Source organism: Epithele typhae, assembly GCF_022376455.1.
Source record: "Epithele typhae strain CBS 203.58 chromosome Unknown BXZ73scaffold_73, whole genome shotgun sequence".
Classification (NCBI taxonomy): Eukaryota; Fungi; Basidiomycota; class Agaricomycetes; order Polyporales; family Epitheliaceae; genus Epithele; species Epithele typhae.
In genome coordinates this window covers 123,080-136,321 of record NW_025954264.1, presented here as the reverse complement: position 1 = coordinate 136,321, position 13,242 = coordinate 123,080, and the positions used below count along the sequence as shown (strand labels likewise).

General features: G+C 59.7%; 6 protein-coding genes across 6 annotated transcripts; 4 read left to right on the top strand and 2 right to left on the bottom strand.

Moving 5' to 3' along the window:
- Positions 1 to 84: 84 nt before the first annotated feature.
- BXZ73DRAFT_81148 (uncharacterized protein) lies at positions 85 to 805 on the top strand (the record flags this gene model as incomplete). Its single annotated transcript, XM_048023445.1, has 3 exons — positions 85 to 136; positions 201 to 377; positions 474 to 805. The coding sequence occupies 3 exons, from the start codon at positions 85 to 87 to the stop codon at positions 803 to 805; spliced, it is 561 nt and encodes a 186-aa protein (XP_047873250.1).
- Positions 806 to 1,897: 1,092 nt separating this feature from the next.
- BXZ73DRAFT_105914 (uncharacterized protein) lies at positions 1,898 to 2,950 on the top strand (the record flags this gene model as incomplete). Its single annotated transcript, XM_048016437.1, has 4 exons — positions 1,898 to 2,178; positions 2,306 to 2,360; positions 2,407 to 2,775; positions 2,903 to 2,950. The coding sequence occupies 4 exons, from the start codon at positions 1,898 to 1,900 to the stop codon at positions 2,948 to 2,950; spliced, it is 753 nt and encodes a 250-aa protein (XP_047873249.1).
- Positions 2,951 to 3,401: 451 nt separating this feature from the next.
- On the top strand, positions 3,402 to 4,101 carry BXZ73DRAFT_105913 (uncharacterized protein; the record flags this gene model as incomplete). The annotated part of the gene is made up of 4 exons (XM_048016436.1): positions 3,402 to 3,459; positions 3,518 to 3,691; positions 3,774 to 3,937; positions 3,997 to 4,101. 4 exons carry the CDS (start codon positions 3,402 to 3,404, stop codon positions 4,099 to 4,101), a joined length of 501 nt encoding a protein of 166 aa, XP_047873248.1.
- A 2,791-nt stretch (positions 4,102 to 6,892) lies between these two features.
- BXZ73DRAFT_105912 (uncharacterized protein) lies at positions 6,893 to 10,132 on the top strand (the record flags this gene model as incomplete). The annotated part of the gene is made up of 11 exons (XM_048016435.1): positions 6,893 to 6,994; positions 7,049 to 7,174; positions 8,417 to 8,578; positions 8,974 to 9,019; positions 9,071 to 9,144; positions 9,209 to 9,223; positions 9,275 to 9,299; positions 9,367 to 9,536; positions 9,596 to 9,663; positions 9,719 to 9,944; positions 10,004 to 10,132. The coding sequence occupies 11 exons, from the start codon at positions 6,893 to 6,895 to the stop codon at positions 10,130 to 10,132; spliced, it is 1,143 nt and encodes a 380-aa protein (XP_047873247.1).
- A 481-nt stretch (positions 10,133 to 10,613) lies between these two features.
- On the bottom strand, positions 10,614 to 12,011 carry BXZ73DRAFT_53879 (uncharacterized protein; the record flags this gene model as incomplete). Its single annotated transcript, XM_048021082.1, has 3 exons — positions 10,614 to 11,100; positions 11,157 to 11,732; positions 11,788 to 12,011. Coding segments are annotated over 3 exons (1,287 nt in total), but the record flags the coding sequence as incomplete, so codon positions are not given.
- A 222-nt stretch (positions 12,012 to 12,233) lies between these two features.
- On the bottom strand, positions 12,234 to 13,214 carry BXZ73DRAFT_53857 (uncharacterized protein; the record flags this gene model as incomplete). The annotated part of the gene is made up of 3 exons (XM_048021077.1): positions 12,234 to 12,429; positions 12,486 to 12,987; positions 13,046 to 13,214. The coding sequence occupies 3 exons, from the start codon at positions 13,212 to 13,214 to the stop codon at positions 12,234 to 12,236; spliced, it is 867 nt and encodes a 288-aa protein (XP_047873245.1).
- Positions 13,215 to 13,242: the final 28 nt, after the last annotated feature.

The window sequence follows — 13,242 nt, the reverse complement described above, 5'->3', positions numbered from 1 at the left end:
CAGGACTGTTCTGCATACCGACGCGTGAACGTGTTTCTCCCTCTCCTTGCCCCCTTCGACCGCTCCCGACTTCAAGACACCGTCATGCAGCTCACGCCCATGCTCGCTCTCGCCGCCTTCTTCTGCGGCGCCGCTGGTACGCTTCTCTTGCGACGCGTCTCGTTCGACACGGGCTCACCTCCACGACATCGTATTCGCAGATGCAGCCATCGTCTCGCTATACATCCCGGGTGGGAGTGAGATCCCCAACGTCGCGCTCACCGCGAGCAATCTCGGCGTCGACTCGGCGGGGCACACCACGTGGGCCATCGGCCCCGCCACGTCCGCGAGCAGCACCTTCGGCGTCGACACCGCGCACCCCAGCGCCGGGGCCACGCGTGAGTCTCTCTCCCACCCACCCTCGTCTGCCCTTTCCCCCTCTTCCCTGTCTCCCCGTCTCCCGCGAGTCCCCGCTCACACACGCGCGCCCACAGTGACCGTCGTCGAAGACGCCTCGGAGCTCGTCATCTCCTCCACGGCGACGTACCCCCAGACGATCAGCGGGCACGTCTACTCGCTGCCCACGGACGCGCCGCAGACGCTCGTCATCGCCGAGGAGTGCCAGGTCGCGGCGGGCGGCTCGCAGGCGGTGTGCTCCGGGTCGGTGGTCTCGCCGTCGGCGGCGACGCCGCTGTCCTTCGCGAGCATGACGATCGCCGCGGTGGCCGTGCCGGTGCAGGTTGACCTGTCGGGCGCGCGGCGGGGCGTCGCGGCGGGCGTGTTTGGGGTCGTCGCTGGGGTTGTGGCGGGCGCGCTGGTGCTGTGAGCGCGAGCGCGGGCGTACTTGGGTTCTGAGATCTAGGGTTTGGAGTGGGCTGGAAGGCAAGATCTACTGCGGGATGTGTTTGGAGCGTTCTCTCCGTGTGTACGAGTTTCAAGTTTGTGCCGCTTTGCGTCCGGTGACTGGGTTTCTAGTGCTTACTATGTATTCTGGTTCTGGATATAATATACATACCTTTGGATCATACTGAAGCTTTCGAGCAGTAAACTCGGGGCTGGTTCTGTAAGAAAGAGATCCGACTCGATCCCTGGCAGGACCGCCGGCCCGGTTGTGTCGGAGTTTTAATGGTCAAACTCCGCCGGGTCAGCGTCCTGAGTACGAGGTGACGTGACTCGTCCCGACGGACGCGCGCGGAAGTCCACTGCGGAGGCATTGAGTACACTGGACGGGTCAGTTCAAACTTCAGAAGGATGGGTCCCGGTCTCTAAGCACGGATCTGTACGTTGCCCTTCCCATAATGCGCTCGATGCATGCGCGCAGGTCATGACTCATCGGATGATAACCGTGACAGCTTCTTGTTTGTAGGATGGCGACTCGCAGCTCTGGACTACTACAGGAGAGATGCCGCATTTTCGTCTCTCGACTCCCGAGGCTCCTTCCCGCCGCTGTGAATAGGTAGTCGGAGCGCGGCTTAGTCACTGATCCCCTTCCTATACTTATCACTCAGCAGAGGTTCATTCCACGAATCATTGCGTCATCGGTCTTCCAACTGACGATGTCCGACTCTGAGCCCGACAAGGCAATCGAGACGGAGTCCGGACCACTCAGACTCCCTTCTGTCGCACATTCCGCACAGATCGCGACACTTGCTCGCCATTCGCAGCCCAATTGCCACCGCGTCCACAAACGTGACCCTGACAAAGCCAACGGTTGAGCAGCGGAAGCCCACCTTTAATGCCGACTTATGTCAGCGTTCGCGACCGGGATTTGAGTACTGCATGTCACCGAGGCAGCTGACTGACACTGGGTTCGAACAGGGTATATATACTGAGGCCTGTTGCAGTCATCCTTCCAACATTCCCACAAATCACAACCTCGCCTTCACACCCCCAACTTCCCTAGGCAACTCCAGCAGCAATGGCCACCGCCGCAGTCCTCAGCCCGCACGACGTCCGCACGACTCTCAACTACTACATCCCGATCGGCTCCGAGGACCCGTACCAGTATGTGCAGGAGCCGCCCGCAGACAAGCCTTCGCACAACCTTGGCACCGACCCGCACCCGGTCACCGTTCGTGACGCACGCGGACGCGAGGACGAGTTCGGGCTCGACAAGAGCGGCTTCCAGTTCGTCAACTGGCCGAGCGCCGAGCGCGAGTTCGACGACGACGAGCGCATCAAGGCGCAGTACTACCCGAGGTCGAGGAGCTGCTGAAGAAGGTCGCGGGCGCGAAGCGCGTCTTCATCTTCGACCACACCATCAGGTGGGTGCATACGGGCGCAAACGTTTCCGTTCGGACGTGCTAATCACCTTTCGTTCTTCCAGGCGCAAGCCGGACGCAAACGCCAAGCCCGGCCCGCAGAACCGTGGCCCGTCGTACGTTTCTTTCGCTCTGTATCCATCCATCCTCACCCCTGTCGCTGCAGGAGCGCGTACACATCGACCAGACGTACACCGCCAGCGTCGATCGCGTCAAGTACCACCTCCCTGAGGACGCCGACCGCTTGCTCAAGTCGCGCGTCCGGATCATCAACGTCTGGCGGCCGATCCACCACCCCGTCGCGTACAAGCCGCTCGCGGTGTCCGACTGGCGCCACCTCGACGAGAAGGACCTCGTGAAGGTGGACTTCATCTACCCGAACCGCACCGGGAGCACGTACAGCGTGCGCTACAACGCCGGGCACCAGTGGTGGTACCTCGCCGACCAGACGCCGGAGGAGGTCACGCTCATCAAGTGCTACGACTCGGAGGAGGACCGGGCTCGGCTCACGCCGCACTCGGCGTTCTGGACGCGGGTGCGCCGGAGGGCGCGCCGCACCGCGAGTCGATCGAGGTGCGCGCGCTCGTCTTCGACTCGGAGTAGACGGAGGGGAAGGATAATCGGAGTGAAGGAGGACACATGAGTTCTGACGCCCCGCTGAGTACCAAGAGAACCTCGATGTGCTGTATTTCTGCTGGAACATGGATTGACGAGTTAATAGACGTGCGACCTTTCTCGATGCCCCTCCTGTGAAAACACAAGCTAAATTTTCTCACGTTCTGCTCTTGTGCTCGGTGGGGGTGTTGAAGTCTCAACTCCGTGATGATGACACAAGGCCGACTGTAGTCTTCCCAGACGGTGTTTGGCGGCTTTTGCGAAGCAGATGATCATGCAGCAGGTATCCACGCTTGCGCGCTCGGTCTTCATGTGCAGCGTCGGTCATTCTTCCATCAAGATGAACTACCATTCTCTGATTCGGGGATAAGTACACTCTTGGAACCCAAAACCTCTATGATGGACGTATTGACAGTTCGCATCTTTGACGGTGTCCCCGCGCGCTCAAGGAGCATAAGTACCGAGCGCGCTGCTCAGTCGTCGCTTTCGGTCTGCGCTCGTCACCGCGCCCCCTCCACACTCCTCCACGACACCGCACGCTCCACCATGAGCACCCACTTTCTTTTCAACCTCACGTTCGCTACGTTTCTCTGGCTCGCAGTTGGTATGTTGTCTATGCTCCCATCTGTCTCGCGTCTGACCGGGTCGTATCGCTGCTGCAGACGCGAGAATTGTGAATTTATTCGTGCCCGGGAAAGCCGCCCTCCCAGGCGTCGCCATAGCTGCCGAAAACATGGGCGTTGACGACGCCGGCCACACCACCTGGCTCCTCGGCCCGGGCGAAGCCAGCGGCACCTTCACCTCCGACGCGAGCGTCCCCACCGACGCCCACTACTGTACGTGCCCGTCCGCCCCTCCGTCCGTCCGCACGTTCGAAAAGAACGTTCAACGTCGACCCTGACCCTGACCCTGCCCCAGTCGAACTCGTGGCGGGCGCGTCGGACGCGCACCGGGTGCAGACCGCGCTGCTCTCCGACTACCTCGTCGACGGGCGCATGATCGCGAACGCCGCGCCCGCGCACACGCTCGTCGTCCACGACGACTGCGCGCTCGGGGAGGGCGACGGGCTCGCGCGCTGCGCGGTATCGGTCGCGTACCCCGGCCGGAGCCCGATCTCGGTGCCGCCCGCACGGCGACGCAGCCGGCGGTGTTCGTCCCCGTCCAGGTCGCGGACTCGGCCGACGGTGCGGATGGCGCGCCGGTCGTCGCTGCTGCAGAGAACGCGAACGGCGCGGGAAGGGGGTAGTGGCGGCGGCGGCGATGTTGGGCGTGGCGGTGGTGTCCGGAGTGGTGTTGTTGACGTAGTGTGGACTTGGATAAGTCACGGATCAACGATCATAGAACCCGTCATGGCCTGTCGATGAACGAGTTAGCTATTATCTCGGACAGAACGGACTGTGGTCGATAACTATATTGAAGCCTCGAGTCGCGTCATGTCTGTTCCATCGTCTGTTAAGTAATTAGTGGGCCACATCGAGCACAGGTGATTTCCCTGGTGCATCCGTTGCGATAGCCTATCGGCAGCTACGGATGCATCTGGACGGATCTGGCGATCCGTGATGCGCGCCCGTGGAGACGCGCCTCGGTGGGCGGCAAGGACGCGTGGCGCGCATTGACGCATGGCTGTGATGCACGCCACACGTCCCTCCCCTTCACCGTTCTTGCTCTCCTCCGCTACCCTCGCTACCCCCAGCCTCCCCGCTCCGCCCAGGCAGACGATAGCGACCATACGGTCGACTGTCGTCTGTTATTGGACTTTGGTGTCACCAGGTGACTCCTCCTTCCCTCCCTCGACCTCAACCTCGACCTCCTCCCTCGACCTCAACCTCAACCTCAATCCCACTCTATACCCACCTTCCCAACCGCACTCACGACAAACACACCGCACAAGGACGTCCGTACGGACGTCCGAAGTATGGAGATGAGGATATAGGGGCCGCGGCGACGTGCCGTGTCCCTTGTTTTGGTGAGTCCTTCGCTCTGCCCTCCTGCATTCCCAACACCCACCAATTCCCCCTCCCGCCCGGCGACAACTACCACAGGCCGAGGACGTCCGCCCGGACCTACTCCTCCTCCCGGCCCTCCAAGCCGCCGTCCCCCTCCTCCGCGCCGCTGTCCTCCGCCCGGGTCTCCCGCCTGCACCGCCCTCCTCTGCGTCGCCCTCCTCTACATCGCCCACCTCTGCGTCGCCTTCCTCCTTGCCCTCCTCCGCTTGCGCACCCCTGCGCCGCCCGCCCACGCCGCCCTTCCTCCGCGTCGCCATCCTCCGCCTGCGTCAACGCCCCTGTCCACACCGCGCTCCTCCGTGTCACCCTCCTCCGCCTCTGCGCTGCCCCGCGTCGCCTGCCTCCCCCGCACTGCCCTTCTCCACGCCGCCCGCCTCCTCCGCGCTGCCCGCCTGCCCGCGCTGCCCGCCTGCCCGCGTCGCCCTCCTGCCCCGTCCTCCGCCCGCGTGCGCGCACGTCACCCAGCTGCTCTGCGCCTCCTTCGCCTTCGCATCGCCCACCCCCGCCCGCGTCGCCCACCACCTGCTCCGCCTCGTCCCGGCCCACCGCGTCCCCCCGCGAGCCCTCCGCGTCGCTCTCCTCCGCCTTCGCGTCGCTCACCTCCGGCTCACTTACCTTTGCGTCGCCCGCCTCCGCGTCTCCCACGTTCACGTCGCCCACGTCGTCGTCGTCCTCCACCTCCGCCTTGTCCCGACCCTTCGCCTCGTGCTGCCCTGCTCCGCATCACCCACCTCTGCCTCTGCCTCCGCATTGTCGTGGGGCGTGGTATTACTTACTAGCGCACCTATGTAGTAGTTTACTAATAAATATATTTCTATCACTAATCATATGCAAAATGTGGTGTGAAACAAAGAGGGAGACGAGCTCACTGTCGGAGACAGCGAGCTCAGGTGGCAGGGCCTGAGGCGCCGGTGTCCGGACATCTCGGGACAGCGTCGCACCTGGGGGTGCGCGAGCGCGCTTGGGGAAGGCGGTGTCGAGCTCAACCGGGCCGGCCGGCACCAGATGCATCCGCATTTGCCGATAGGCTGTCACAACGGATGCACCTGGCGAATCACTACTGTAGCCACATCTGAAGACCTGAAGGCCCAGCCACCACCAGCGCTAGTGCTGCATTCGAGAGTCGTTAAAAAGGAATTAACCCGCAGTCCGAATCCGGACGTATACATGTGCAGGACGCGCAGGATGTTTTCCGACACGTCTGCAACGAGACAACGAAAATTCGGATGATGGTGTAGGTCACGCTAATAGCGATGGCCTGAATGGGTACCAGGGGTGTCTGGGGTCCATATGGCGGACCTCGAGGACATAACATGAGGAACTTGGCGATGTTAGAATATGAGCCACTGGTGAAGTCGAACGTAAGTCGAATTTCGCACTGCTAGAAATTCGCAGTATGTTTAGCCTGGGCGCTCAAAGGATCCTAAAACTTCGTCATCGCTGGGTGCGTATCGCGCGTAACGAATTCAAGGTGCAGGCACGACGTTTGGCATGGATGTACGCAAGCAGGAGTAGGAGGTGGTGGCGCAGAAGGTTTTTGACGGAGAAAGGAGAAGACAAGTGGGGTGGGAGGGTGTCAGAGGTCCTGCTCAACCAACGCTCCTGGCTGTGCATGGGGTCCTGCCACCTCTCCACTTTCTCATCGCCTCTACCACGGGAAGGCAAGCGTATTGTTCTTAATAGCTCAATGCTGCATCGAGATGAAGGGGTGCGAGCACCGTCGACCCTCCTGTGACTTCCACGGTTTCCATTTCCCATGGACTCACAATTCCTCATTCTGCGCTCAGACGAGACTGTTTCAGCAGACATATGGGCGGTGATCAATGATGTTCGGTCCTGTGAGCGGCCTCGTGCAATGGGATGATGACATTCCGATAACCCAGGGTGCGGTTCTTTGTGTGTATTGTCATCATGCTTCTGACTGGCCACGGCCCTAGCACGATGTTCTTCCAAATAGCGACACGGGCCCATCCGGCAGCATGGCAGGAAATATTATCCTTGCTCGCCAGACGATGCCCACCAGATTCGACGATGTCCTCTCAATCCACTGCCGCTAACACCAACACCAACAGCTCCTCGGACGTCCCAGTTCTTTATGTTCTCACCCCCGATACAGCTTCTTCTGTGCAACGGGTCCGTCTGGCATAGTTTTGCAACCTTTGAGCTTGACACTCACTCAAAATTTAGGCGCGACATGATCTCCTCTGGAAGATGGGCATCCAGTTGGATGCGGCTGACGTCGATCTGATCAACGGCGGCGAGTCGATGCATGCTACGACTCCGTCTAGTCTTCCCACTGTTCCACTCGCAAATGTGGGCAGGCAGTGGATGACGTCACGGTCTAGCGTATGCTCCCTCACGGCGCGCCATCCCCACTCAAGACCAGCATGGACACAAACTTCGCGGGGAAGCAAGCTACGCGAGGCCATCTCCAGTCACGTATCTAGTGTTGCGACGGCTCGGCTTCGGCTCGGCTCGGCTCGGCTTCGGGTGGCTCAGGCGAGCCAAAAATGGAGCCATGGCTCCAAAAGTTGGCTCCGACGACCTAAGCCAGGTCCGAGCCGTAACGGGCCGCCACGAGCCGCCGTCTTCAGTTAGCGCCAATACCGAGACAAAGATTTGAATTTTGCGAAGCAACAGAGCAAGAGGAGAGGAGTAGAATCACTCACATGAGGCTCACATGAGGTATAGAAAGTCTTAAGGTTGTTGAAAGGATGATTGGACAAGGTCAACCAAACAACCAAATTTCGTGCAAAACCTGGGATCTGCCCGCAGGCCGCAGTCGCCATTGATCCCTGTTCCGCAGGTCCTGGTCGGGCACCCAAGCACAAAACACTCAACAAAGCTTTAATATCCCATAAATCAATTGCTACCAATAAATCTAAGACTAGATGGCAGTGGGGCATCTGGTATGCATATAAAAGTACGAAGACGCTCACAATGCCATGCTGCCATTTCCAGATAGACGCCCTCACCCGGCTCGCCCACCCGGCGCGATCATGGCTCGGATCGGCCTTTGGCGTCTAATTCAAGGCTCAGAATTGGCCCTGTTGGAGCCGGTTTTGTCACGTGGCTCGGCTTCGTCCTGGCTCGGAGCCGGCTCCGGAGCCGGCTCGAGCCGAGCCCTCCGCAACACTACACGTATCAGCCGGAATTGACGCTTCAGTACACCGCAGAAATCGTAAGTATTCTTGTCGCAGGTCCTTGAATCCCCTCAGTGACGCGCAACGTTTCTAAGCGCTTCAAGCGGGAGGTGCCTATCGAGGGTGCAACCGGCGGCTATACTGATGAAGGACAAGCTACACTTCTGCTTGACTCAGGTACGACCTTTTTCTGCCATTTCGACAGAAACCAGTGATTGAAATACACCCAGTAGCGAACAAATCGTGAGTGCTTTCTGCCATACACGCCAGCCGCCGTAGCTCAGCATCACGCCCCTCCTCCCGCCGCAAATAGATGGCTGTTTGGATTTAGATGCTCCGTTCACGAGGTACATCGGTGGCTCGTCACTCTGACTGGCCGACGTTGACACACTCTCACCGGGATTGCTTGCAGGGCAAGGACCCGGGACAGATGGTTGCGCAAAGACGACACCGTGATAACTCCGACGGACTGGCGTACAACCATCCCTACAATGGTTTGGAGAGCGCCGAAACTCGGTGGACCGAGGGCACCTACGCTAATAGCAAGGAACACTACGCGGTCCGCGACACATCGGTGAGGTCTGTTCGTTGCAATCACCGACTCTTAGTGCGGTAACGAGACTGAGTACTTGTTCCAGCTTACTCGATCGACTTGTCAAACCCTTCGAGGTAACTATGCTAACACCTACCGTTGGAGCCCGGATGCGACCGTCCGTCTCAGGCCGGAACCGCTTAAGATCGATCAGTTCATGGCTGTCGCATATACTGCAGACCGAACGTTTTACAACCAAAAGCATTTCGATGGTATCCTCGGACTAGGACCGGCGTGTCAGTATCGATGCATTACCAGCTTGACATTTCTCATGCCGAGACAACTTTATCTCAGAAAACCCTTCCCAGAACACCCACGCGCAGAGGTAATGAATCCAGTAATTTGGAGCATCCGTGCTATGTACTCACAACCCTCAGGGCTTCGTCGCGGGAATCGCGAGCGAATTGGTCATCAACCTCGCGAGTATGTCCGCCACAACTTCTAGATGGTATTATCTGACGATGCGCCGTCCAGGATGGTCGGGGCGCGGCCGCTTATGTCATACTTTCGCCGCCTGCCGACCTCTTACGGGGACACCAGATCCCAGAGTGTGTCGCGCCTTCAGTTCAAGTCTCCTTGCTACGCTTACTAACGCCCGCGCTCTGATGACAGTCATCTGTTTTCTTCGTATATCTGCGTACACCGATTCGGCGGGGTAGTGAACCAAATTGGTCGCAGCCGAAGCTATACGTGTCACAAGAGGGTGAGTAGAGTCAAAGTATAAATGCCCATCTTCGGAGGTCTCAACGAAACACTTCATCCGCATCTAGGCAGGCAGGGGCCTCCTACTGCTTCCTCGCCGGCGACAGCCTGGATGGGCAAGATTAAGAAGTTTGAGATCGTCAAGCGACTTGCCTTCCCCGCGAGTCCTGACGCGCCGAGCCAAATACTGGGCACAGTACCGTTCCCGAAGACGACAACTCCGTCATATTCGATACGGGTAAGTCCATATATACACGTCCCCACGCGTCTTTCGTGATTATTGATGGTCGTTTTCAGGAGCGTCAGTCTCCTGGGTTCCCCATTCTGTCATCACCTCCCTTCGCGCCATCTTTAAGAAGGGTGGCGTGAACGAGAAGCTCACCAATGACTATCTACGCCGATCCGACTTCTCCCTACTAGCCCCGACTACTACGTGGACAGGGAAGAGGATCTCCATACATGTGATGTCCGCTACACATTCCTCAGTTCAACCGGCGAAGAAGTCGAAGTCGTGGGTCCCGCTGTTCCCTTCCTCGCCGCGCTCAATCCGGAGCCAACGGGCTCGGTCCGTGATCGCATGGAAGGACTTCTCTACGCTCTGCCCGAGCCGAAGGAAAGATATTCTATGACTGCGTTGTTCGGTCAGGTGAGTGTGAAGACGGCTGTTGGACCGGCGACTCCTGCACTGACTCATTGAACGCGAAGGACTTCTTTCACACAATGTTTGCAGAGTTTAGCTGTCCGGGGGAAGACGAACCTCCCTTCATGCGGTTCGCGGGTAGGCGGTTGGGACCGGAAGACGGCCAGTTCATGCTACCGCCGTATTGGAGGTGATGGAATACTTGTGTGTCCGTGTACTGCTACGAATATGTGGTTGTGCCACTATCCGTTTAATTCATGTCTACCTATGCTAGTATGCAACTCATCACCAAGGCCATCTCCGCGGAGGCTGTCGGTCGTCGGATCGCAGAAGTAAGGCACGCGATTTTGGAGCACTTCACGCTGACGGATAGTGTATGCCGACCATTTCCAGCTGTTCCCATCACCTTGATATGCCAGGGGGGAAATTCTGGTGACAGAGGAACCAAGTATGCTCGCGAGGATGTCTACTTGCGGCCTCAAGACCTCCCGCTCAAGTATGGAAGCAATTTCCGCATCGCTCGGGAGCCCTGGTATGACGGCCCGTGACAGATACTGCTTAAAGTCGAGGTATACCCTTGCGTGGCGGAGATGCGCCAAGGGAGCGAGCAAGCGGGCGATGTGCGCCTATATACCATGCTGTGAGCACTGACATGTTGAAACCACGAAAAACCCGCTAGGTGCGTACCGTTGGAATGTCCTGGGGTCTGTTTCCAAGCTCCGGCGGATCGTCATGACGGAGGAGCGTAAGCCACTCCAGACGCGGGAACGCCGTCGCCAGCGAGCCCAACAGCACGCTCTCCTCCCTACTGATTGCATCCTCCTCAATGCCGGCCGCGTCGCCGGGAGCGGCCCTTTTGTTTTCGGCCACGTACTCGATCTCCAGCCGCTCCAGGGTCGGGACGTTGCACCGGCGGAGGATGTCGAGCGTGGTCGACGTGCCGTGGTACGTGTCGCGGTCGGCTCCGTCGGTGCACCACACGAGCTTCCAGTAGCGCAGCGCCAGCTCGCGCAGCGTCGGCGGGAGGTGCGCGTACACCTCGTCCCGCGCGTTCGGGCACGCCACGACGAGCCGCTCGAGCTTCGGCCACGGGAAGGGCCCGGAGTGTCCCGGGGGCCAGATCGGCGCGCGCTCGGGTGCGCGCTCGGCCCTCCGCTGCAAACTCAAGTGTGATGGGGGGGCGTAATTCTTTACCCCGATGCCGTGCGGGGGAGGGACTTGAGAGCGAGGACGCGGAGGTTTGGCATGTTTGTGAATAGCTTGGCTGCGTGAGGGATGTCACCGGTGGGAGGGTCTGCGTGGAGGACGAGTGTGGTGAGGCGTGGCCAGTCGAGATCGCGCAGCGCGTCCACTGGGGCCGAAGCGCCCATGAGGCGCAGCGTCTCTAGAGTCTTGTGGACCCTGGACAAGGTGAATGAGAGCGCCTGCGATTCCGACTGGTGCATCCCAGGTTGAAAAGGATAAACCTTGTGATAGTTGAAGGTAGAGAGCGGCGACAGGTCCGTGCCCCCCCGCATGCGAGTGGGTAGAGGACTGAAATGCAACCGCTCAAGGGTGAAGTGGCGGAGAGTTGGGATTGTAAGAACACGCCTTATCGTGTCGTAAGACAGGCCGTGGTAGGTTTCTAAGTCCGCAGTGAACGTGATTGAACATATTTGGGGGAGAGAGGACACGAAGGTGTTGAAGGCGCGGTGAAGATCGAGAGAGTCGCAGAGGCTGGGCTCCCCGACTTCGTCATCCATCATATAGCGCTCAGAGCCAAGCCGTGGGCAGCTATCTTCGATAACAAGTGACCTGGCCAGTGGTCGGTAAGCTAGTCGTGCCAAGTATCCATATGCGAGTCTCGTACCTGACATACGCAGACAACGCGGGAGTACCGAGCGGGTGTTGTTGGAAGATGCGAGGGCTGGGCCGGTTGGGACGAGGACGTACGAGCATGCGGCTGTCTCGGTATAGGACAGGCAAAACATGCTCTCTCAGACGTTTGCAGGTCGCCGCGAGGCTGCGCGCCGCTGTGCGTGAATCGAGCAAGTCCACGACGAGGGCAATCACGTCGCCGTTGAGCTCGTCGAGGGTCCTGTCACTTGTCAGGCATAGTCAACGCAGGGCACCTGTTTCACTCACAGATGCATGCAGTCTTTTGTCTTTGCCATGGAGAGGATCAACTGGCAGGACACAGGAAATGGACAACCGCTTATCGATCGCGCCACTGCTTTCATACGCATTATGTAAGCACTTCACACAGCGCACATGCCCGAATAGGATGCTTCGTTATCTCAACTATGACAAATGGAGTCACACATGCTTGGAGAACGATGTCGCTTTCTGAACAAACCACGCTACGGACATGATCACAGTCCAGTAAACGACCGTTTGGAACGCGAGATGCGAGAGCCCGAGATCGACAATGACGGAAGACATGATCACGATGCCTCCGAGGATGTAGACGCCAAACACGGAGAACGACCGCTCGACTGCAAACGCAAAGAGGCTATGCCGGGAGTCAGTCATCGCACCCAAACGTTGACGGACGCGACCAGCACCCACAAGTTGAAGAGTCCGAAGGCTGCCGCAGCGCGGGGACCGTACACCGTCGCGATGGTGCGCTGGCCGACAGCTGCGTCGGCCGCTACGTCGACGGCAGCGCCGAGCGCGTGCACGCCGGCCGTGCATAGCCCGAGGACGTGTCCGCGAAGGCGGAGCATGCGCGCGTCGAGAGCGCCTCCACCTGCAGTGTAGCCGGCGAGGTAGGCGAGGTCGACGATCGCGCCGTTGGAGAGTGAGTCGAGGACGGGGCGCTCCTTGAACCGTAGCGGGGGCGCGGAGTACTGCCACGCGAGTGCCAGCAAGACGGTGACCACAGATATGTTCGCGCGTCGGGCGGAGAGCAGAGACGTGGCGGATATGAAGGCGGTGGCGATCCACGCGGCAGTGGTGACGGCGGGGTGGAACTCGGGTAGGAGGACGGTGCCCTCGAGGGCGTCGGCGAGCTTGCGCGGGTTGCGGGCATCTGAAGGGTAATCGTATACGTCATTCACGCCGAAGACGACTGCAAGCGAGCGATGAGCTCCAGACAAGATGGGGGTGGGACCGGGAAACGTGCTTACCGAGGGCAAGCGGGAAGGAGAGCGAAAATAGCTGGAGCGCGGCGTACTTGGCGATTCCCGCGGAACCGTGGGGCGAGTGGACGAGGCCGATGGCAAAGAGGATGGGCCCGAACGCCCACCCCGCAGGGCGCGAGACCCTCACAACGGTGGCAAGAACGGGGGGAACCATGGATGCATCGCAGGGTGCGAGGTCGGAG